We start from the raw sequence: 25,035 nt of genomic DNA on the forward strand, positions 1-25,035 counted from the left end.
TTGACCACTTTCCTGCTGCAGAAACCACCATATTTACCTGCTAGATTCATTTATAACATTAGATGTTCTTTTTTTTATAGGTTTTTTTTCCTGGATTATATTTTCACAAAGATAAATAATAATCCACACATGATTATTATGTGTGCCTCAGTATGATTTAAACATTTATTTTATAATGCAATAATTACTTGTTACAGAAAGTTTTAAAATGAAACTATGCAGAGTGAAAACTATAAGGCATGCAAGAAACTTTGCATAGGTCCAGAATGGCAACATGTAGCGCCAACGCAGGGCTGCCAGTTAGTTACCGTTCTTCTTAGCTTTTCAGACACACTGGGAAAAAATAAAGCAAAAACTTTCATTTAAAGGAAATTAACAACAGGAAACAGTTTAATAATGAGTAACAGAGCAGCATCAAATGGGAAAAAAGAAAAACAGAAACAAGGGACAGAAAAAAAAGACACTAAAAATAAAACACTGCATGTATGGGTAGAATGGTCACACAGCGCCCCCTGCCTCTCAAAGCCATAAGAACAGTCTTTATATTTGTTAATGTTCACGTCATGTATAAATATCTTGACCAGCTGAAGTGAGGTTTAAGGGTAGGAGGGAACGTGGGACGAAGCAGCGCCTCCCTCTGCCTGACCCAGGAGGCGTTCGCTCTCGCTGCTCTGGGAGTCTGAGCTTTCCTCCGCCGGGCTGGGCGGGCCGCAGAGACCCAACACCTGCTTCACCTGACGGGGAAGATCCTGGAGGGAACAACGGTAACACTAAATCAACTGTCGCATAAATAAAACTGATCAAACACTGCGTGGTTCTGGAGTATTAGGGCCAGACAAATAAAAAATGTAAACATGAGCATGGAGTAATAATGTCAGAGAAGATTGTAATAATATAACAATAAAATCATAATACACAGATAAAGTAGTAATATAATAAGAATAAAGTAATAAAATTGACAGAATATAGTCATAATATTACCAAAATAGTCTTATTACCAGAATAAAGTTGTATTAATGCGAGAAGAAAGTTGGAATATTACAAGCAAAAATCATAATAAAATGAGAATAAAGTCGAACTGTTATCCAAAATGGCATCATAATATTCCATTTACTAGAATAAAGTTGTAATAAAGTGGTGATAAAGCCATACTAATATGAGAATAGAGTTGTAATATTACCAGAATATTTTTTTACAACTAGACACAAAAAACTATGACAGTTAAAATGTTTACTTGATTCTCAACATTTTGAGAAATCTGAAAAGTGTGGTGTGTATTTATTCTCAGCCTCTCTGAGACAACACTACCTCTTAGTTGACTTCACTAATTTGGTTGCAGTGGGTTTTATTTACATTTTTTTAGCATAAAACTCCACAAGTTATAGTACCAATAAAAAGAGCAGCACTAACTGTTTACTGGACTCAAACTGTGCAGTTTTACTCACTTTGCAGCCAACAAGCTGCCGGTAGATGGCCTCCGCGTCCAGCAAGACGGTCTGCAGGTCCAGCTTCATCGTCAGCTCGTTAATATGCTGCAAACCAGTCAGGAGACATAAGTCAAATTCAAGCATTTCAAAGATAAGTTTTCAAACCTTTCCAGCATCACTTTGGAGAGAAAAACCTTAGAAAAGAACTTAAGAAGGCAGTTTTAATTCACTAATGTACATGAAATTGGAAATTGCAAGAAAATATCCAAAGTTTTCAGATGAACCTCAGAAATGATCCAGAAAAAGTTTGGACATTCCGAAATTTCGAAAGTCTAAATTTGAAACTTTTTCTATAAAATTTCTGAAATTAATCTCAAAGGTTTTTTTGAGCAAATTTTCAACTTTTAGAGCTCAGAAATATCCTTGTTTTTTTCTTGAAAATTTGTGAGATCAATCTCAAAATTTCAGATTTTTTTATTGGAAATGTAATCCTATTTTTTTTTTTCTTTAAATCAACAAGGGCCCAAATACACCGTCATATTAAACAAAATATACGAACAAACAATCCAAACAAATTTTGTTAAAATTAAGGACCTTTCTGCTCAAATTAAATGATTAAACACGAGGTATAAAGAAAGTCCCAAAGAAATCTCTAAAAAATGTTCTGGCAAAATTATCTGGCATTTAGTGAATATAAATAATTTTGGGGATTCTAACTAACCTGAAACAAGAAAAGTTTATTATGATTTAACTTCAGACGTTGAGATTTTTCAACTGTAAATAACGTTTTCCAAATTTAGGCTATTAGATTGCACTTTATTACAAAACTAATAATAAAGTTATTATTAACTTTATTGTTAATAGAGTTAGAATATCAAACACTTTCAAGGACTTTATGCAGAAATCAAAAACCTAATTGAATCCAAGGATTTTCCAGGATTTCCAGCATGATACCCTGGAACATGTTACTACCATTTGAATATTAGTGATGGCTGACCTTGAGGATGGTGTTGAAGTCGTGGTCGGAGCCGATCAGCTCCCCGCGCTGCGACTCGAGGATGGAGCAGGCGATCAGCAGGTGGAAGTTGTCACACGGGAGTCGAGTCCAGAGGACCTGGAGGAGAAAACGTGCAAACAGGAAGCAGTTTTAGCTTCTAACCTGGGCTTTGATTGGCTGTGCAGCTCAGAGGTTCAGTTTTTAAAAATTTGTAGTGCCATGCTGATGTTCTTTGAAAATTGTTTTATCCACAGTTTATCTGTAGTTGTTTATTTTTTAGCAGTTATGAGGCACGGTGGGAAAGCCTTAAACTGCTGCTGCGGAAGCTACTCCAGTTGTTGCTAGGTAACCAAAGAATGAATGAGTTGCTAGGTAACCGAAAAGTGAGTGAGTTAGTAGATTCCACCAACCTTGCTTACCTATCTGTCAGCTAAAGCCTTTCCTCTGCCAACATCCCCCAGAATGCTTTGCAGTTCTGGATCGGAGTTCAGTGAAATTATTGAGTATTCTATTATTTATTGATATTGATCATGTGTCTATCGTGATAGATATTGTTATTGATTTATTGTCTAGTCTTAAGTTCCTGCATTAAAAAACAACATTGTTTTGAGCTAAACCAAGGGTGTTGAAACTTCCCTGGGATCCAGGGATCCGGGGGCCATTTGTGGCCTTTTGATTGATATTGTATGGTCCCCCAAACACAATTCAAAAACAAATTAAATAAATGACAAGAAAACTACTATTTTTAAATTACTATTTACTTACAGAAATTTTAGATGTAACACAAAGTGATCATATTTTTCAAGCTTTGATTACTTTATTTGTTTAATTAAAATAGTTTATGCTTAGTTTATTGTTGAGAATTCACATTTTTGGTGAATTTAGTTCTTAAAAATTTGATTTCTTTAGCCCGTGAGTCCTTGTGACTTTGGCCCATGTTACAAAAAGTTTCGACACCCTGATCTATAACCAAGCCAAAGCTGATGCAAGATTTTAATGAAATGAAAAATTAAGCTAATTTTTGATTACTTGAAATATATTTTATCTGTTTGCGAAAGTCTCACCCTAAAATCTTTTTAAAAAATAGTTTCCATCTGCATCAACTGTCTGTGAATACAACATTTCTGAATTGTTGTCTGGGGCCAAACAAAGTCATCCAGAGGGCTACAAATGACCCAGTTGTGCCATACTCTTTCCTATCCTGGATACGTGATGTCTGAAGACAACAAGCTGCATTCTTTTGCTCCCATTTCACACAATAAATCAGGCTACTACTATGAGAAAAATTATAATATTTGGTTACGATCCAACACTCACCTCCCACAATGTGAGGATGTCTTCAAAAGAAAACTCCCTCTTGAACCAGATGAGCAGCCAGCGGAAACAGAAACAAAGCGAGCCGCTGTCCTGTGAATCTGAGCGACAAAAATAAGATGTTCAAAGATCAAAACATGTTCAAAGTTTTAATAAATAATAAAGAAAACCACTCTAAAAATATATATATATTTGCAGCAGCTGATATGCTCTTAAAGTCTTATCAGCATAATTTGGGGCATTTATTGTAATACTGATAAATCAGAATGTTTACAACTTCTTGTCTATCTCTTTTAGGCAACTGCATGTCACTGCAAAGCAAACATAAAATACTGCCCTGCATCTAACCATATTTTTATATTAATTGATGCTATAATCATTATTAATTATCAATTATTAATCAAACATCTAATAATCAACTGCTACATGAGTAGCTAACTACCCAACGGGGCGATTCTAAAAATAGAGCACAGCAGCGCCACTTACTACTAAATCTATTTTTTTATTTTTAGTTATTCTTTTTCAAATCACCTTTGAGTAGGTGTAAATTAGAAATTTACTATACATTTTTTTATATTCAATATTAGATTGCATTTTTTTTTAAAACCGTTGGCCTCAACCAACGGTTGCCGTGGAGACCGGCAACCGCCAACCGGTCACTTGGTGGAGGCTAGCTAGCAGCAGAAGGTAAGGAGATTATTTGCTCTCGAAAACATGACAGAGAAAAAAAAGAAAACATCTAATTCTCACAGTTAATACGGAAGAATTTGTTTAATCACTTTGATTTTTTTTTCCTGTGCGTGTCTCATTTGCGTGGCGACGGCAAAGCAACGCAATATTTTTAAAGACATTTTCAAACACGTCACACATCAAGCTACCATGCTAACTACCCACCGGGCAGCGCAATACGAGCCCGGAAGTTAGAGGCAGTTTTGAGCAAGTCTGTTTTTTTAGTCTTCTGAATTCAGTAAGTGTTAAAGTAAAAATCTGAAAGTTGATTGTATGCTACGTTATTGATCATATTTGCAAAAATGGTGCACGTAATGTTGTAAAACTGATCATTTGCAAACGTAAATACTTGCAGAGATTTATATAAAGTGTTGCATATTGATATTTATTGTGATGAATAATTAACATGACCTATGTTTTTGAGTAGAAGAATATCATTAATAATATATTATCAAAAGTAAATTAAGCAAATTTGTTATTTCATACATGTGTCGTCAACTGCTAGGTTTTTGCATTAAGTGGTACCCAAGGAGTGGTTCTAAGTTTCAAAAAGATCTGTGATCTCTACTGTCATGGAACCAATCATAGAAAACATGATATAAATTACAGTTTTTAGTTTTCAAAAAAAAAAATCAAAATTTTTTAAATAAATCATTCACAATAAATGTCTGTCACCAATAGATATAACAAAAGTAGGTTTTCATCTTTTTCACAGAATAATTACACTGCATTTCCACAACAGAATGACTTTAAAAGTATCAGTAATATTTTTTTACTCCATTATGTTTAAATTATCTTCTTGTATAACTCTGCACAAATGTCAACACAAAGTCAATGTATTTGTCTTCTTTTTGTAAAAGTTGAAGTAAAATAGTTGTTCTTTAAATATGACAACAAATTCCCTATATTAGATATTTACCAAACTTGAGTTAGCTTTGAGTTACCAAAGCTAACTCAAAGCTAAATGTTGAGTTAGCGTTTGAAAAAAAGCTAACAACATTTGGGGCTCTAGGTAAGTCTTATTAACTCAAATGAAGGTAAAAATGGTTCTTTGGGTTGTAAAGGTTGCAGACCACTGGTTTCATAGTATTGTCTGCTTTCTTCCTTTTTTTTCTTTTTTTTTTACCTACTTTACCCCAAATATTTGCATTTACCCCAGGACTGACCGGGGCTCATTGTGCTACCAGACTGCCCAGTTTGACTAGAAGAATGGCAGGAGAACTAACCCAGGAAGTCGCACAGCTCTGGGTCCAGAGCCTTCAGAAGAATACTGAGCTGAAGGAGCTGCTGCTTCATGGCCTCCTGCGACTCCTCAAAGTTCTGGTGCTGCAAAAACACAACGAGCAAAAAGATGTAAGAATGTACTTTCCAAACATACGGCAAACTCAACAACAGCATGGAAGGCATAATGGAAGCCTATTGGTAGAAAATGTCAATAAAACCAAATGAATATTTCGAATCAAAAACATTTTGTGATGAAATTGAGAAGAAAAGGGAAAGTTCTCAACTTACCACCAGGTCCATGAAGCCAGTCAGGCACCAGAAGGACTCCACCTCGTTCTGAGTGACAAAGAGAATCGGAGCGAGGAGGTCGCTCATCCCCTGGACATAACCTGGATCATGAACAAAGTGTCACCATCAATAGTAATAATAACTAGAAAATTTCTGAAGGAACTTAAAAGGGTCCCGGCAAAGTGTGTGTATCTGTTGGACCCGAATCAGGCGTTCTGATGCTGAAAATTAGCAACGATGTCAACATTAACTAAAAGGCTGTTAGCAAATTATCATGTTGACTAATATTGACCAACTCAGTACACAAACTGTTGTTTTATAGGGTAAAATTAGCTTAAATGCTAAGGTTAGCTTAAATTCTGTTACTGTTACAATGACCTACTCGATGCAGTATGCTAAACACAGTCAAGACAGTAAAAATGTGCAAAAATGGGTTTTCTTTAGCTGTAAGGCTAATGTTAGCACTGTACATGTTACCACTAGCATGTACAGCGACCGGCATGATGACAGTACCAGTATCATGTGGGGGATCGCTACCATGTTGACAAACATTGACCAACTCCATTAGCTTAAATATTGTGGTTAGTTTAAATGCTGTCAACAAGATGTGGGGTATTACTTACATGTTGAAATAAGACGAAACTAACTTACAAGTAACTTTTCAGCAAAATATAACAGCTTGTTTTAGGTAAATAATTCCTTAATATTGATTTATAAAGTGTTAGCTCCACAGGCAAATTATTTCACTTAAAACATTTTTCCTGTTTTACAAATGAAATAATTTGCCAGTAGAACGAGTACTTTTTATTGATATTAAGGAAATATCGGCTTAAAACAAGCTTTGATATATTGCCATAAGTTACTTGTAAGTTAGTTTTGTGTTATTTCAGGTGCACCATGATATTTGCACTAGAAACTAGCTAAAAAACACTTTTTAAGATTTTATGTTTTTGCAGTGTAAGGGGATTGGACAAAACTCTGCGGAGTTGCAGTGATTGGTCAGAAAAAAAGGTTGCAATGTTGCATTAATAGTTGCAACATCGCAACTACCTGGAGGGATTACACAGCAGCAAATCTACAGCAGAATGACTGAAAAAGTAAAGAATCAAGGTGATGCAATGGCCTAGTCAATGCATCACCAAAATTTCTTCATTCCACTCCAATGGAATGAAGTCTTCCATTCTGACTTCATTGGTCAGAATGAAGGAGTTTGTCCCCTCAGAAGGTAAAATGCGATCCGTTCTTTCATAAAAACACACCGAGATCGAAGTTGTACATGCAGTATGTCATCAGAACGTCGTGGAGCAGAGTCAGGCCCGGGTTGTCGTTGCCGGAGAAGAATGTGTTGTTCCTGTCCGTCCTGTTGACGTCCCGCTCTGTGGAGGACAGCAGGACAAAGGATCAGGAATCTGCTGCAGGGCTCACACAACAAAACAAAGAGATGTTTTATTTGGCGACCTATGAGGCTCCTGTAGCCTCTGAGGAGGGAGTTCCTCATCTCCTGCTCTTCACTCACAGACTTCCACTGCACCTTCATCCTGAAGTACTCGTCCCTGCAAATGAGACGAAAGACGTCTTCGTCAACAGTCTGAAACGATTAATCACGATAGACCTAGAACTGCAGCTAACAATTATTTTAATGGTTGATTGAATATTTTCGATTACTAAATTGGTTGACAGTTATTTCAATAATAGATTAATCATGATTAATTAATTAATCATTTCATTATTGATTAATTGATCAATCATAAAAAATAGCACCTTTGCATATATTTCATTCCAGCCTTTTTTATGTAATATAAATAAAACAAAAATGCAAATAAAGTATTGTTTAGCTGCAGACGCATCCTTTGCTCCAAATGGTCAGTTATTCACTAAAGGAAAGCTGTCATTGCATTTTCAGCAATAACATGTTCTTTTTCTTATTTAAGAAAGGAATTTAATTGTTGATGTACGTCTTTTAATATTGTATAAGAAGGCTTAAATGAAAAATCTGCAGAATGTCCCAATTTTATTTATTCGATTAATCATCAGAATAGTTGATTAATCATTAGTTGAGAGCACTAACGTTTTGACTCGAAGAATTTCCTCTCTTTCCTTTGAGGTGCTCTTCCACGGATAAAAACCAAGGAGGAACTTCCACACTTCTTTCCTGAGGTTTGGAGCGATGCCCTGCAAGGTTTATGAACATTTAGCTCCAGTAATGTTCCAAATGAACAGCGTTTTTTTACTCTTTGTCCCGTCATACCCCTCTGAACACCAGGTCTTTGACTTTCTCTGGGTCGTTCACCCGGCCTTCAGAGTCCAGGAACTCCTCCCACTGGACCAGAGCTCGTCCTCGAGTAACTTCTGGCCTGGGACCGAGCTCCACGCCCTGCAAGGGGACAAGCAGCCACAAACACCAGCAGCTCAGACCTGTTCACGTCTGCGCCGCAAAAACACAGAATCTACCAAGTAATTTCTTTTGCAAATATCTTAGTATACTTAGTATGCTAATAGAATAAAGTCGTAAAATTATGAGAATGAAATCATAAGAGAATAAGGCATAGGACTTTGAGAATAAAGTCGAAATAATATGCTAATAAAGTCAGAATTTGTTGAGAAAAAAAGTCAGAAAATTTTGAGAAAAGAAAAGTCATAATATTACCAGAATAAAGTAAAAAAGAAAAATAACATGAGAATAAAGTCAGTATCAATTTTAAGGAAATTGATTTTCCTTAAAAAAAAATCTTAAAATTAGCAGTTTATTTAATTTTTTCCCATGTTATAAGTGAAATAATATAGAAGTGTAACTAGAACTTTTTCATTATTTTCAGGGAATTATTGACTCACATAAAGCTGCTTATTTACTTATTTCAAGTGTACCCAGATATTTGCACTAGAAGCTAGCCCAAAAACACTTGGTAAGACTTTGTCTTTTTGCAGTGTGCCGTGTTGCTTTAGCGTCTTTTTCTTACACAGGTGATGAGCTCAAACCCGGGCTCATCATCGGGCTGTGACGGCAGACCCGGATTCTGAGAGCTCCGCGACACAGCGGCATCTGGTGGCCGGAGGGCGGCGCGGAAGAAGTTGGTGACCTTGGAGAATCCCCCAAACGTAGTGGCGTACGGGTCGTGGATGAACCTCTGCTCCAGTTGGAGAAACAAAACATTATTGAAAAATACAAAACGTTTGCCAAACTCAAGACGTTGGGAGATGATCCTGAAAGTACCGTGACGATATCGGAGCCATCATCCAGGATGTGCAGTTTGTCGAAAGATGGACCAAAATCAGCTGAAGACGAATCGCGTGGGTAGACGAGAAAGAGGCGTCCATCAACAGGCGACCTGATGATGAAACATAAACCATTGGTATTACAAGTCGTCGTGGCAGAAAGTACGACCACTGCTCTCTGGTTTGCCTCTTATTAGGAGGGTGCACTGATTTATCAACCCCAAAGTCCTTAACTTTGGGAGATGGGTGAACGACCGATACTTACATGAGAAGCTGATCTTATCTACCTCAACAAAAGTCTAAAATTCAACCACAGAAGAGCAAAATCCACCTCTTGATTTTGCCGTGAGAAAAGTTTGACTGACAGACCGGACCACCAGGTCATGTCTGCACGTTTACAGTTATCAAATATCACCCTACTGTTGTCAACTCAGTGACTTTCTATATTTAGAGACGTTTCAGACAAAAAACTGTAGCGCTGCAGTCTATCATCACCGTTCTTCTTTTGAGCATGCAGAAGTCTGATTACAGTCAAATTTAATCAGTGATAAAACGACAACACACAACGATGCAAAACATCTCCAAACAAACAGGAAGAGGAAATAAAATCACCATCCTACTGGGCGATCTCTGAGGAGAAGCTTGACCCAGAACTCTGCGTGACAATAACAGGCGGAGCAAAAAGGTACGACGGAGTATTAAGGACATTGTAGATAGAAAAAAGAAAGAAAGAGTAAACTTCCACCAAAAAAAGACATTTTTATATTCATCTCAGAAAACGTCTAGAGAAAAAAATTTTAATTTCTAAGTTTGAAAAGTCAAAAATTTGCTAGAAAAAACTAAGAAATTTTGAGATGAATCTCAGAAATTATATAGAAAAAGGATGGAAATTTCTGGTTTAAAAAAATCTAAACATTTACTAGAATAACTCAGGAATCTTGAAATGAAGCTAAGACATTTTCCAAAAAACGGAAATTTTCTAGTTTGAAAAGTCAAAAGGTTTAACATTTTCGACTTTCGAAACTCAGAAATTTCCAAGTGTTTTTTTCTCAAAGGTTTCTGAAATTATTCTGTGTAAATGTGCTCCTTTTTTCTATCTACCATGAAACCAGATGTTTGACAGCAGGGGTGCTGATAATCACGATGCCAGTGATTTGTTTAACTATGTGCTGGCCACACTCACTGGTCCAGGACGATGTAACGGTGGAGAGCCCGCAGAAGTTCCCTGGTTCCACCTCTGTGGAAGTGCAGAGGGGGAAGCGGGTGTCCTCCTCTGCTGGTCAGCACCATGAAGTTCCGACCCAAAGAGAAGCGGGCCCTCCGGAGGGAGTACAGCTCCGACAGAGGCAGGGAGAACGCCCACTGACCTGTGGGATAAAATTCAAATTCAGAAACACTTTATTAATACCAAATGGAAATTAAATGTTGTTGTAACGCATTAATTTAGATTCTTTAAAGAGTTATTGAAGATCATGATGGCTATCGGCAGGAAAAATCTTCTGCAACAGTCTGTACTGCACTGAATCTGAAGAAGCCTCTGACTGAAGATGCTCTGCCTTCCTAAGACAGTCCCATGAAGGGGATGGTCAGGGTTGTCCATAATTTTCTTGATCCTAGGAAGAATCCTTATTTGCATTATCATCTCCAGAGGTTCCCCAGAACAGAACCAGCCTTCTTTATCAGGCTGCTGAGCCTTGTTAGGTCTCTGCCTCTGATGCTGCTGCCCCAACAGACGACGGCAGAAAAGATGGCGCTCCCAACAGACTTGTAGAAGATATGCAGCGTCTTGCTGCAAGCAACCTTGAAGGATCTTAGCTTAAAAACCCAGGCTTTTAAGAAACTGGCTGCTTATCAATTAATCATTGTTCGATCAATAACACCAATCAGATTTAATTTAATTTATTAATCTATAGCTCGCATCCGTAGCTATGACTGTAGGAAGAAGGAAGTAAAACCTGAGTCTTTCATGGGGGCGTGCTCGCGATCTTTCTTTACGGTGCTGATCACCGCCCAGTCAGGCTCGTACCCAGGGTCAAAGTTCGTGTCCTCCTCACCTCCCTCGCCATCCTGATTAGAAACAGACAAATTAATGAGAATTAGAACAAATACAAACATTTTTTAGATTTTTCGCAGGCAGTCAGTTGACCTTTTTGCTGTAGAGGACTGCAGGCGCACTGCGACCATCATCCTCCAGGGGGCTCCACTCTAAAGCAGGCTGTCCGGCCTGCAGAACATAAAACCATCAGTTCACCCTGCGCTTTACTGGATTCTTGTTTATCTCTCAGCAGATCTGCCTACCCGTTCCACAATGCGAATAAATCCCGGTATGCTGGTTTCCTGGATGCTCCTCTTGGCGTTTATGTGGAGGTACACGCCCTCTTTCTCAAATATCAGCTGAGAAGAAAAGAAATCCTCGGTTAAACTTCTACAGTGAGCTAACGCTGACACTGACTGGACAAAAGTGTGGAAATAAATTGGTTTTAAACTGTCTAATATGGTGAAAATGCATGGGATTAAACAAAGTCTAATAAGACCTTTGTGATTTTGACCAAAACGGAGAAATAACTTGATTATTCCAACAAGTGACACTGCTGGGAAACAATGAACTAATCACAGATAATGATTACGGCACGATGGCTTCATCTTCTTTTTTCCAAAGCCCACCAACACATTATTGTTGACAATTATCATTCATTTTAAAACTTTTTCCATCTTTAATGCACCATAACTGAACTTTTGACAAAATGTGTTCATTTTACACCTTTCTTATCTGTATTTTAACATCCTGTATGCTTTCCTCAGTCACTTTCTTTGCCTTGAAGTGACACTAAGCCCTTTTGTTTGTCTTATGAATCATACTATATATATACGGTTTGATATCAAACCTTTTCTAATTAACTTTAAATAATGTGTTTATGCTGGAGTTTTTGTTTTGTGATTGCTGATTTGTATTCATTAGCTATAGCCATGAACTAATGAGAAGTAGTACTTCTGGATTACAATATAAAAAGGTGTAAAAAATACCCAAAGGAAAGAACTGGCAGCATCATGCAGCGGGATTACTTTTTTCAGATTTTAATTTGAAATTGAAGAGCTTTAGAAGACGTTTGCAGGAAAATTTTGCAAAGCGAAGCAAAATTTGAAAAAAAAGAAGCCTGATGAATAAAATTTAACTGAGTGATATTTATATTTTATATTTAGTGCCAATTAACACCAAATGTCACCATAAGGTACGTTACAAGAAAAAACAGTTAAATATATAGAAATGTGATACAAATGAATTGTTTTAAGGTTACAATTTTTTATGAAGTTGTTTGCGTGTTTGTTGGATAAATTACAGAGAATGTGAGTAACATTTTTTATCATGCTCAGTCTTTACAGTACAGAAACCTGAATTTTTTTTACATGATTAAATAAATTTAACTTTCAACATCTTAACGTGTCAAACTCCAGTCCTCAAAGGCCGCTGTCCTGCAGTTTTTAGATGTGCCACGGGTACAAAACAGTGGAATGAAATGGCTTAATTGCTTCCTTCTTGTGTAGATCAGTTCTCCAGAGCCTTAATGACCTAATTATTCTGTTCAGGTGTGGTGCAGCAGCGGCACATCTAAAAGTTGCAGGGCAGCGGCCCTCCAGGACTGGAGTTTGACATATAGGACATGAGACATATAGGACATATGGAGAAAATGGACATTCTCCATATGTCCATTTTCCATATGGAGAATGGACATTTCTCCATTCTACATATGGAGAAATGAGAAAGGTATGTCACATGATTACGGTGACTCATCTGTCAGATCAAAATCCCAACACGTTCAAGAAAAACTTGCTTAGACTTTACCAGTTTTTACCCAGCTTTCTACACAGCACGCTTTACTATCTATAAGATGAATTTCATCGTTATGGTGGATCTACGGGACAGGTTTCCATTTTTTATTTAAAGCCCATTGTCAAAGATGAAGCAGATAGTGTCCTGGATTGCTGTTCCAACGTTACCGAGCTGGTGTGCTAACCTTAAACCTCAACAGTAGATTTGTGTTAGCAAGACGAATTGGTAGAGAAACTATAAAAAAAATTAAATATTAAAGAAAAACGAAAAAAATACCTTGTAATCTTCCACGTTTTCCCCCATTTTCTCGTCGCCTGAGTCGCTTCGCTTCTTCCAAAACAAACGTGACGTCACACTTCCTGTTCATGGAACGTCCCGCCCACCGAGCGGCGGTCATGTGACACGAGAGCCAATCAGAATGTACTTATAGCTACGCTTGTTTAAGAAGCCCACAATATTATAATACATAACCAGTAAGAGACACGCACTGTAAGAATGTCAGAATGTAATATTTTAACAAAATATATCCAGTTTCATGTCCGATTACAATTTTGTTTAAGTTCTACACGGTGACCACCAGGTGGCAGCAAACCTTTTATTATTATTTTTTAAATTACTGTTAGTATTATTAAGGCTGATCTGTTACCTCTTTTACTATATTGCAACTACTCAATACAAAATAATTAAAATTAAAAAATATAGGTATAAATAAACTAAATACAATTCTAAGTGATAGTGGCGGTAAAACTCATTTTTAAATGACATTCCTTCATATCTTTCACCCTCATTATGTGATTTAATCTTACCTGAATACAATGTAAACACTTTGAATTACTGTTTACATTGATATGTACATTTATCTTTATTATGATCAAGGAACACTTATGTCATTGTTTGAAATTATTTTATACTTTTAGTTTAGCATATTATTGTATTAAGATATATGCGCGATCTGGCCATGATATTTGTTGCTATGTGTCTGCAGCGTGAAGGTCTGTATTTTAACCATAAACGAAAAGAGGTTGCTGCTCGTGCACAAGCAAATAGCGAAAACGTGCTCGTTCACAACCACTTATCACGTCGGTAAACAGGTGACGTAAGAGCTGCGTCAAGTCAGAAACAAACCAGGAAAAGACAGGAAGTAGCTCTGACAGCTGTGTCAGTTACAATTTATTTTTAATATAGGTTGAATTAACATCGTTTTGGACAGGAAAAATATACGTATTAGTCCTTCGTTGTACTTCATTATTATTATTATTATTATTATTATTATTATTATTATTATTATTATTATTATTATTGTTGTTGTTGTTGTATCATTCATTTTCTGTAAGCCAGAGTTGTCGCAATTAAAAGAAATAAACAATTTTAATTTATCACTGAGTGCAATTAAACCTCGTAATATAAGAGCATCTCTCTTTCAATTTAAATTTACTTTCTCGACTATATATATATATATATATATATATATATATATATATATATATATATATATATATATATATATATATATATATGCTTATTTGTTGAAATTAACCTGCAAATTGGGCAAGTCTGTCTCGTGAAATTGGAACTCCATAATTAAACTGAATGGAAATAATTTAAGAGACTTAGCTTGCAATTACTGCTTATAAGACATTTTGATAATTATTTTCTTATAATTAAGAAACATTAAAAAAATTCTTATTTCCAAATAAAATTAGAAAATTATATAAAATAAATAAAATTGTCCATTCTTCTTCTTCTTCTTCTTCTTTACCAATTCCCTATTTATTAACGGTGTACATCACAGTCGATCTACAAGTTTTAAATCTCGTCTTTTAAATTTTTTAATAGCCGAAGCCAAATTGGCTATTTATATAACTCGACGAGACAAAATGCAGGCTGGACCTCAACTCGACGCGGTGGCTCTGTGGAAGGTCAATATTAAGGCCAGGTTGAGATTAGAGTTTTGTTTCTACAGAGCCACCAGGAATCTGAGGGGTTTTTTAGAACTGTGGGGTTTTCATAATGTATTGTGCACCATTTCCGATCAGGGAGACCTAAAATATAATAAGCTGCTATTGTAAATATTTATTGTGTTTTTAGTGTGCTTTGACCTGATCATGTACTGTTTTTATTGTTAAAATATTGTGCAATAAATGTTTTGTTAAAAATCAAAAAAAAAAAAATCTTCTTCTTCTTCTTCTTCTTCTTCTTCTTATTATTATTATTATTATTATTATTATTATTATTATTATTATTATTATTATTATTATTATTATTATCATCAAATCTGCCTTTATTTTGAAATCGATAACCGGATATATTGTAGCTCACCGGCTCCTAGCTTTCCTCCGCTGGTGTCGAGGCTAGCTGAGGGAGAGAAACCGTGGGAGAAGGGCAGAAAGCGTGGGGTAAAAACATTCATTAAACTCGGTTAACACCTGGCAGCGGTGAAGAAAGAAACTGAACAGGTGAGTGGACATGTTCCTCTTACTTTCCACCTCATTACTGCCGAGTCAGGTCTGCTCTTAAAGCCTGAAAAAGGAGGAGAGATGCGGATTCATCAGCAGCAGGAGGCTGGCTGCACACAACATTGGACTGAATAACAAGATAAACAACAACAGCTGCTGCTGCAGCGGTCGCAGCCGCAATGATAAGCGCAAAGCGTGCAGTTTTGCCGGAGTTAGCGTTGTCCGTGGGAAGGATTCTGCGCGGAGGCTCTGCTGGCAGCAGCTACAGTTAGCATTGCTAAGTGAACGAGGACTCTGCAGCAGTTACAACACACTGGTTTCTGCAGATGTAACTGTACATATCTGAGTTCCGATCCATAGTTATAGCTGACACAACAGAGAAGAAACACTGAATGGTTTCTAGATCACAACCAAAAAGCTAAAACTTGAGTCTCTGCTCCTCGTATCGCAAAAATGGTAAATAAGGGCTCAAATGCATAAAGTAGCTCATGACTTTAATGTGGCTGAATATTATACCACTGTTGTTGACATGATTTGTCCATGTCTTCTTCTTGAAGTTTAATCGAGATTAATAGATTATTGGAGTAATCGTCAACTAATTTATCAATCAATTAATTGGAGTTGCAAAAAAGGACCTTATGTTGGGGAAAAAAACATTCAGAGCAGTAAATAAGGGAAAACTGTACAAAATATATACATTATGTATTTAATATAAAAACACTGTCTGTAAATATGTTTTAGCCAAAACTCCTCAAATGGCATTGTTTTAGCTTCACTTGCTAGAATTTGCTAGAGAAGTGCTCTTTTATTGCTTTTATTTTAAGATATAAAATATTTATTTTCTTATTGAAGAAGGAATTTAATTATTTCTTTTTTTTTTTTACATCTTTTAATGTATTTCTAATATTGTATAAAAATACTTGCGCAGTTTAATGAAGTATGTGTCAGCTTTTGTTCAATTAATTGTCAGAATAATCAATTACTAAAATAATCATTAGCAAAGAATGAATCTACAGCTAAAAGACAATCCTAACATCAAAATGTGAAAAGCTCAATCCTTTCTGCTTGACATATTACTACATCTAAGGGCTGATCTGTTGAATTATTTTTTTAATTAAGGCATTAATAATTTGATAGAAAAAGACAATTAATAGTTTCTTTCTCACAATTTGAACCGGATGAAGCTTGAATAATGCCACTTGAGTTTTGTGTTGGACATTGCTAAAATGTTTTTTTTAATTTAATCTTACATGCAAAATTCTGGTTCTTTTTGTACAGTTCTGACTTAACTACTCTGACTATGTTGTTCTTTCAGAAAATTGCCTGTTTTGGAGCCTCTAAACTCCAGCTAATGATTAATCGTTTTAGCCAGAGTTTAAATAAATCAGAATAATTCCAAAATTAATGGGTGAAACTTGTGTCTGAATATTTTCTCTCTCTTTTTTTTCCAGGCATCATTTCCATCTCTCCCTTGGCTCTCACCACCTCCCAGCTACCATATCTTTAAGTCACCGTGTGCCTCCATACCTGATTAGTTCGCATTTTTATCTTCAACCAAGCAGAAACACCAGCAAAGAAGCTTTAAGTAAAATCAGACAGCAACCAAAGTCGGTATTTCATTCAGTTTGGCACCTCAGATCATTTCTAATCAGTTTAAAATCCGAAGTTCTTAGTTGTTTTTCGGTGTTAGTCAGTTATTTTGTCAGGCCATTCTCTAGAATCACCATTATGGCCTCTGTAACCCACTCCTCTGAGCAGGAGATCCCAGACAACCACAAAGAGAGCTGGTTGGCTCTACTCTCCGCTGCGGAAGCCTATTGCCAAAAGTCCGGCTGCGACCTGGCCATCCTCACGGCCTGCAAGAAGTTCCGGTTGACGGCCAGTGAAGGTGAAGTCGGGAAGAAGCGGGAAAGCGGCGCCGGCTTTCCGAAGGAATGCGAGTTCTCCTACAGCGTGTGGGGTCAGGGCTTCCTGGCCGAGTCGGCGCGCCGCTACGTGGACGACATCGGCGTACTGCACGCCACGTCCATGCTGACGGCCCAGAAGCACACGCGGCAAAGCGCAGGAGAGCAAGGAGGCAAGCTGCTGGTTGATTTGACCTCTGACACCGGATACAGAGGGGTAAGTAGTAGGGGTGCAAGTAAATAATCGACTGACAAATTAATATTGGTTAATGGTTTATTAGTTTAAAATTAGTTCCAGTCGATTAACGAGTGGCATCTTTTAGTGTTGTAGTTTGACCGCCATCCAGCAGAGGGCGGCGCTGGTTATCTCTAAGCAAATAGTCCGTTGATACATAAACAGAGATGGCGGCAATATTCTAGAACGGTCCAAACGGAGAGGTTAGGGATGGAAAATGTCCTTTATGTGACGCTTCGCTAGCTTGTTACTTTGGCATCGGACTTTAATTAACTTATTTCCTTTTAGTTTCACAAGCGTGCTGTTGTTACCCCGGGTATCAGAAGCCTTTGGAGGTAGTTACACTTTGATGCAATAACGGCAGCCAGATTGGGTTAGCCGGTCCGACATTAGCGACGTATCTTGAGAATTTGAAAACATTTCCTCTTTATTTACCAAATTTATGAGGGGGAACGAAATATTTCAACCGTCTGAATTAATCTGTTTCCCTCTCCGTAACTAATTATTCTTTCAAAAGCTCCATAATATATTTATTTCTCTCATCTTGAACAACAAAGATTTGTTGCCACAGCTACAGGGGATAACGCAGAAAAATGGTAAGATGATGAAAAAAAACCTGGCGCCAATATGCAAGATTGATTTTTGGTGAGTTAAAGCGCTTAATGGAGGGAAATAAAAACATTCCTATGTAGAAAAAAACATAGAGTGTCTTCATGCTTTATTCATTTGAGATTTTATTTTTTTTATTCAGCAACTTAAGAGGTCCCTGTTTTATTTTATAAATGTCTAAGTGTATTAATGTGAGAATATAAAAAAATGTCTGCGTATTCAGTCAGTTTTTGACCCTTTCATGCATGAATTATTATCCTTTGTGTCAGGATTTTTTCCCATTTTTTAAATTTTCTTAAGGCATAAGAAAAGGTAGGAAAAATTTTTTAAATTTTTTTATTTTTTTTAGGTGATCAATTGTATTATTTTCCAAATACAAAGTTGTTATTTGAAAAATACAAAAGTAGTATTGTTATTTAGGGCAAGTCTACAGTAGAAGGAGGGACAAGGTTGGTGGCTTGCTTTTTTTGTCTGTCGGCCATGTTGGATTTAAGAAAAATAATTTCTTGCATTTGCAGCTGATGGCCAGTAGTTGATGGTGTATTTCATGATGCATTAGTGTCCACTTCAGTGGTTTGTGTGCATTTACAACATAAAATCCACAAGAAAATGGCTTATAGATAGCTGTCCACTAGTAGTGACCACTGTGCATGAAAGAGTTGATACAGCTGATTTATTTTTAATTCAGCATATTATAAAAATGTAGCCTCTTCGTTTTGCGGATCTCAATTTTATTCTTTTCATCTTTTATTTTTCTATTTAGCAACTTGATATGCTGCTGTTTTGCTATATTTTATCAATATGTCTGTGTAACATGAGAAAACCAAAATTCTCTGTTAATTCAGTCAGTATTTAATACAGCTGACAAAATCTAATGTGAAAATTAATTATTTTTAATTCAAAATATTATGAAAATGTAGCCCTTTGTGTTATGGAAAGATACTTGTCCCTCTTGATACAAGAGAAAAAGTCATTAATCGCTAAGTAGGAATATGTTCCACATTTTTATTCAAAGTTCCCGTTTAAAAAAATGTGTGAATCTCTGCAGAGCTTCACAGGCGACGGCGTAGTGGGCGGAGTCAGCCCCAACAACAGACTGTATTCCCAGAGCTACCCGTCCATCTACAGCCCGGACGGCACCAGCCAACAGGGCGTCGGGCAGAACGGCAACCGGGAGCGGGAGCGGAGCGCCACAGAGGTGGAGCGAGGGAGACAGAGAGCCGGGATCGTAGACCTGGAGGAGGAAGGAGAAGAGGCGGAGGAAGAGGAGGAAGACATGGAAGAGAGACGACCATACGGCAATGAAAGTGCAGGTGAGGCAGATTGTTTTAGTTTGGTCCAGTGAGAAATGAAATCTTCTTTCAGGAGGAACGGATTTAAAGAAAACCAAAATGTTAATTTCTCAGTAGATTTGAATATTAAACTCGAGGTTATGTTAGGATTAAAGCGTACAGACTTTCACTGAGACCCTCTACCAGGAGCAGAGGACCCGAAAATGTTACTCAAGTTAGAGTGAAAAAGTATTTATTAAAAAGTCAACTCTAGTACTGAGTAACTGAACAAATTCAGTCATTTAATAATATACTTTGAAAGAAAGTCTGTAGAACCGTCTAGCAAATCGACTGTAAAAGGGTAGAAAAACTGGGTGTAAACTAGTAAAAAGTCAGAATCTTATTAGATACTTTTTATGGACTTTACCCTAAATACGTTTTTTTGGTTGCTTCTCTAAGTGTCTGTTTTTAAAACTTGTAATCGGTTTTTAGGCGTTTTCTCCATGGACGAGGACTCTCTTTCTCGTGACTGTGAGCCGTTCTTTGAGTCCGATGGAGAGGAGGAAAGTACCGACGGTAAGAGATTCATCGCCCAGCTCTTCTTCATCACATACATGTTGGAGTAAAGCGTTGCTTCTTCGTCCTGTCTGCACCAGGCTCGCTGAGCGAGGACGCCCCGCCGCCGCCGCGCGGCCTGGCCGTGGGGCAGCACGCCTTCTCGTCGCGCCACGCCCACTCCACGGCGCTGGCGCGCTCGCTGCCCGTGTCCGTCCCCGTGTGGGGCTGCAAGAGCAGCAGAGCCGCTCAGGGAGACAGCGGCAGCGGAGAGCGGGTGAGCCATCAGAAAACTCAGATTTACTTCACAGTTTTAACTGGTTTAACGTTCCTCTTTCAATTTGAGGCTTTTATGAATCAGAGCTGCTCTGTGCAGGTTCTGAGGTTATTTAAATTCATCCTCAAGTGGATAAAATCACAATAATCCGCTGTTAAACGATAATGAGGCTAAAATAATGAAGTTACGTCTGTGATTTATTACTTGGATAAAACTAGAGTAGAATAGAGTAAATAGTTACATTTACTTAAGTAACTTTTTGAAGAAAAAAAGTACTTTTAGGAATATTTCTACTACACTATACTTTTCTACTTGAGTAATTTCATTTTGTGGTATCTCTACTCTGAGTAAAATTTCTGGATTTTCTACCCACTGAGTGAAAAACAAAAATGTTTTAACCAAAAATTCACCAGACGCAGACCTGTAGTTTCTGTTAAAGTTTAATTTATTTTTTATTGAAAGAAACTGATTTGGAAAATTTTTTTCTTTTGCCTGATTTTATTGTTTGCTGTTTATAAGAATTATTGTAATTTTGGTCCTTAAAATAGCAAAATTTCCTCTTTGTATTTTGGTCTGTCTGATCATGTAATCTTTAACTATTTAATGATTAATAATTTGATCAATTACTTGATTAGACTTTTTACCAAATACTTTTTTTACTCTTGAGTAATTTCTTGGGTGGCTACTTTTTACTTTTACTTGTGTATTTATGTATAAATTTAATTTAATTTTTGTATATTTTGATGGACACAGATTTCTGCCTTCAGTCGATCTGTTGAAGAGCTTAGACTCTAAATCAATTTAATTTTGAGGAAAAGTGTAATAGTAACACATTTTAATGCATTTCATGGACAGTGCAGAACACACTTGACTTGTTGCGGTGGAGGAATAAAGAAGAAGTCTGATTGGCGTTATGACCCGATGTTTTGAAGTTGTATCTCTTGTTTAGAAGCAGTAATGCTCTAAAATAACTGAAAATCTGAAGAAAAATGTGGTGCAAATGTAAGTTTGTAATGTTTTTAATGACTCAGACTTCAGTCATTGTTTTGCAGAGGAGGAATAAATGAGAGCTGAGTGTTGTGCAGCTGCAACAGCGATTACACTCTAAAACAAACTCAAATCCCTCCAAGTTATGAGGGGGGAGTGTAACCATGACAAGTTCTGATGTATCTTAAGGACCCAGTCTTTCCTCAGGAAGGAGAAATAAAGCAAAAGTATGAGCAGAGTTATAACTCTCTGTTTTCTGTCGTAACTTTTGTTCCATTTGCTGCGATTATTCTCTAAAATTGAAAATTAATTGTTTTGAGGGGGCCGCATAAAATCAGTCCAAGGGCTGTAAACGGCCCACAGGCCCCACTTTGAACACTCTTGATGTTGATGTACATATGTAATGAGGCTCTCACTGTTAAATGTTCTTAAAGAATAATGTTTTTAAAGACGATGCTATGGCCTCTAAAGACAGACACTATTCAGCTGCAAGCATCCATCCTGCTGCTCATGTGACCCTGAAAGTTCAAAAGGTCAACCCACTTTTGGTAACAGAAACATGAAGCTTATTTCTGCTGCTTTTAATATCTATCTGTCTAGGGCTAATTATTAATCTATTCATAGTTCTGAGGATTATTTCTTATCAATTTATTGTTTAAAAAATGTCACATTCTGCACAATTTTCATTCAAACCAAATAAACAATTTAATTCCTTTTTTTTGTAAATAAAATTAACATTTTGTTGCCTAATGTGCAACAACTTAGCTTTTTTTTTTTACATTTAATCTTAAATGTGTATAGTGTTGGCTGCTCTAACTTGTTCTTTTTTTGAGTGTACACTCCAGTTGTTGATCAATCAGTTACTGAATTGATTGATTAATCTGATTAATCGTGTGCGTTGCAGGCGGGCTGCGCCGACCTGGAGCACATCGCCGCCAGCATGAAGGCCCTGCTGGTCCCCGGCGCCACCGACGGGACGGAGATGTTCGGCGCTCTGCCGCGGCCGCGCCTCAACACGGGCGACTTCTCGCTCAAACACTGAGACGGCGAGCGGAAAAAAACATGGCGGAGAGGAGAAAAAGAAAAGCCTGGAATGTGTGAATCAGTGTCAAAGCTCAAATCTGTTTATCGTTTCACTCACTAAAAAAAAAAATTAACTGCTTTACAGGGTCGTGAAGAAATGTTACAAACACTAATAACATCTGCAACGCTATTTCTCCCCAACGACGTCTCAGAGCGGCGCCGCGTTCGGACCGAGCGGCGCCGCGTTCGGACCTGAGCGGCTAAACAGGAGGAGCTGATTGTTTCCGTCTTGTGTTTTACAGCTTCTATTTGGATTTTTAGCATCAGAGCCAGGCTACGATTTATTTATTTTTCCTTTTAAATGATGAGAATATAGTCATAATATTTAAGAATAGAGTTGAATAAAATGGCAATTTTATGAGAATTGTGACACAAAAAGTAGCCAAATTAAAATGAGGAATGCTGAGCAGATGCGTAAATAATTCATTTTTAACACATCAGCATTTAAATTATCAGTATCTGAACAAACGACTATTTGGATATAAGAATCACATTAACTGAGTTACTCACACCAGGTCGTAACTCTAAAAGCTTCCTTCTTAATAAAACAACCTTTTCTTGTATTTTGAAACATCTTTCTGGTAAAATTGAGTTTTTATTCTGCTAATCTTATGATTTATTCTCATAATTAAGCAAAAATTCTCGTAGCCTGTCCCTGATAATCCGCCATACAACTCAGAAGGAATCAGTCAAATAAAATCCACTTATTTTAGAAAAGAAAGCAACAAAATGTTTCATTTTTAGTATTTACTGCCCAGCCCTACTCAGGATTATTCACATCAGCGCTTTCTGACTCCCAGATTTGCTCTGAAATAATCTGAAGTGATTCTTCTTCTCTTAGATTTACCTCAAACGAATCAGTTAGTGGAGATCAGGTGAATTTTACCTCCAACACTAAAACTTCACTCAGAAATTAGAAGTTGCTGCTTTTAACACATGCTAACTTTTAACACATTAGGTAACTGCTAAGCTTTAGCCACGTGCTATGATGGGTTTCTGAACACTAAGCAAGTATTTAGGTGGTTTTTTCAGTATTTTTCAAGCCTGGTTGATTCGAATGGTCTAAAAAAAGTGGAAAAGCTGCTTCTGATTCTGCAGAAACTTTAATTTTAGATCAGTTTTCTAATGTCGGTACAATCAGGGTGCAATCTGGAATGTTTTTGCAAGATTTTGAAGAAGAAGAATGCAGCCAACCGTTCAGTTTTAAGGTTTGCTGCCTAATAAACCTAAAAAACAAAATCAGGTCTGTTCTAACATTTCTCTCACAATGATCTCAAAGTCCAGGCTTATGCAACCCATAAAGTTTAATTTCACCTCAAATTAAAAAGTTTTTCTTCTAATTTCAATGTGTCTGCGTTGGAGAAATGGGAACTTTACTTTGTAATAATCTGAAAAAAGTTCGGTTAATTTGTCATTAGACAAATACGGAGACCAACTGGCTCACTGTCATCGGTTTATGTAACGGAGTAAAAAAACGAAACGGATTTTAACACGAAGCTTGTTGATTTTTTTGTAAATGTAAGCAGAGGACACCAGCACCTTCTCATTACATGCCTATTTTTTTATTTCATCAATGAATGACTGATTGATGGGATGATTGTAAATCAACTTCATGTTCCAGGGGGATGGTAATGATTTTTTTTCTTTTTCCCTACTTGCTCTGGATGTGTTGTTAAAATGCCTGAATGGAAGAGAAAGTGACTTTGTTTGTGGGAGAAAGGAAGAGAGATGTGCTAAAATGTTAACATCTCGGATATTTCAAACATAAATGTTCCGTTAAATCCTTTTATGTTTCAAATAAAGGAGCAACACCAAGAATAAACGGCTCTGGGTGTTATTTTTTAATGGCCACTAGAGGGCGGTAACGCACCATAAGAAAGAAAAATCAACGAAGTATCTGAAGTTTACTCAAACATGAAAATATCACAATTATACCCAAACTGATTTTCTCAAGCCTTTATTTGTGTTACTTAGAATTTTTAACTTGTAGCCAAACAGAGTAAATAGATTAATTTCAGTAGCTTTTGAAAAAATATGTTTTTAGGAATAGTTTAGTTTTGCTTCACTTTTTAATATTTCTGAAGAGTTGCTACTCTCAAGTGATGAAATCAAATTTCATCACTTGTGTAGTCCTCCAATAAAATGGCATATTATGGCCATCTTAGAAAAAATCAATTTCTGCCAAAAGATAAAATTTTGAGATTAAACTCACAAATTTTCTAGGAAAAAAGGAAAAGTTTCAAAAATATTTTTTTTTCGACTGTCATTAAAGTTTAAGAGTTTTTTGGGTTTTTTTTTTTTTTTTTTTTAAGTGAGAGCTAAAAAGAGCTTTGGATAGAACTAGGAATAGTGCTCCAGGTAAGGATGAGGTGTGTTATATTATGTTAAAACATGTAAGTGAGGAAGTTTTAAATAAATTATTAATTTTATTCAATAAGATTTGGAAGGAGGGGAGACTGCCTTGTAAGTGGAAAGAAGCTATTATTATTCCGTTGAAGAAACCTGGGAAAGATCAGAGTAACCCTGTAAATTACAGACCAATAGCTTTAACATCTAATCTGTGTAAACTGATGGAAAGGATGGTGAATGAGAGATTGACACAATATTTGGAGTCAAAACATTTAATTGCTCCTTATC

General features: G+C 36.7%; 2 protein-coding genes across 2 annotated transcripts; one reads left to right on the top strand and one right to left on the bottom strand.

Moving 5' to 3' along the window:
- Window positions 1-143: 143 nt before the first annotated feature.
- Window positions 144-13,419, bottom strand: tbc1d17 (TBC1 domain family, member 17). Its single transcript, XM_032588148.1, has 17 exons — window positions 13,298-13,419; window positions 11,491-11,586; window positions 11,339-11,416; window positions 11,148-11,259; window positions 10,376-10,559; window positions 9,191-9,305; window positions 8,937-9,104; window positions 8,228-8,353; window positions 8,048-8,151; window positions 7,438-7,532; window positions 7,239-7,355; window positions 5,980-6,080; window positions 5,694-5,793; window positions 3,742-3,839; window positions 2,425-2,541; window positions 1,446-1,532; window positions 144-749 (listed from the first exon to the last, which is right to left on the bottom strand). The coding sequence occupies exons 1-17, from the start codon at window positions 13,322-13,324 to the stop codon at window positions 597-599; spliced, it is 1,878 nt and encodes a 625-aa protein (XP_032444039.1). The 5' UTR covers window positions 13,325-13,419; the 3' UTR covers window positions 144-596.
- A 1,919-nt stretch (window positions 13,420-15,338) lies between these two features.
- Window positions 15,339-24,220, top strand: akt1s1 (AKT1 substrate 1 (proline-rich)). Its single transcript, XM_032587570.1, has 6 exons — window positions 15,339-15,477; window positions 16,929-17,598; window positions 19,274-19,538; window positions 19,989-20,072; window positions 20,153-20,328; window positions 22,220-24,220. The coding sequence occupies exons 2-6, from the start codon at window positions 17,206-17,208 to the stop codon at window positions 22,355-22,357; spliced, it is 1,056 nt and encodes a 351-aa protein (XP_032443461.1). The 5' UTR covers window positions 15,339-15,477; window positions 16,929-17,205; the 3' UTR covers window positions 22,358-24,220.
- Window positions 24,221-25,035: the final 815 nt, after the last annotated feature.

Source organism: Xiphophorus hellerii, chromosome 16 (assembly GCF_003331165.1).
Source record: "Xiphophorus hellerii strain 12219 chromosome 16, Xiphophorus_hellerii-4.1, whole genome shotgun sequence".
In the NCBI taxonomy this organism is placed as follows: Eukaryota; Metazoa; Chordata; class Actinopteri; order Cyprinodontiformes; family Poeciliidae; genus Xiphophorus; species Xiphophorus hellerii.

Excerpts from the sequence above, each read along its gene's own strand:
- akt1s1 (XM_032587570.1), top strand. The coding sequence starts at position 17,206 with ATGGCCTCTGTAACCCACTCCTCTGAGCAGGAGATCCCAGACAACCAC. Across the intron at positions 17,599-19,273 it reads CTGACACCGGATACAGAGGG|AGCTTCACAGGCGACGGCGT; the intron begins GTAAGTAGTAGG and ends GAATCTCTGCAG. Across the intron at positions 20,329-22,219 it reads ACAGCGGCAGCGGAGAGCGG|GCGGGCTGCGCCGACCTGGA; the intron begins GTGAGCCATCAG and ends TGTGCGTTGCAG.
- tbc1d17 (XM_032588148.1), bottom strand. The coding sequence starts at position 13,324 with ATGGGGGAAAACGTGGAAGATTACAAG. Across the intron at positions 7,356-7,437 it reads AGGCTACAGGAGCCTCATAG|AGCGGGACGTCAACAGGACG; the intron begins GTCGCCAAATAA and ends TGTCCTCCACAG. Across the intron at positions 3,840-5,693 it reads AGAGCTGTGCGACTTCCTGG|ATTCACAGGACAGCGGCTCG; the intron begins GTTAGTTCTCCT and ends TTTGTCGCTCAG.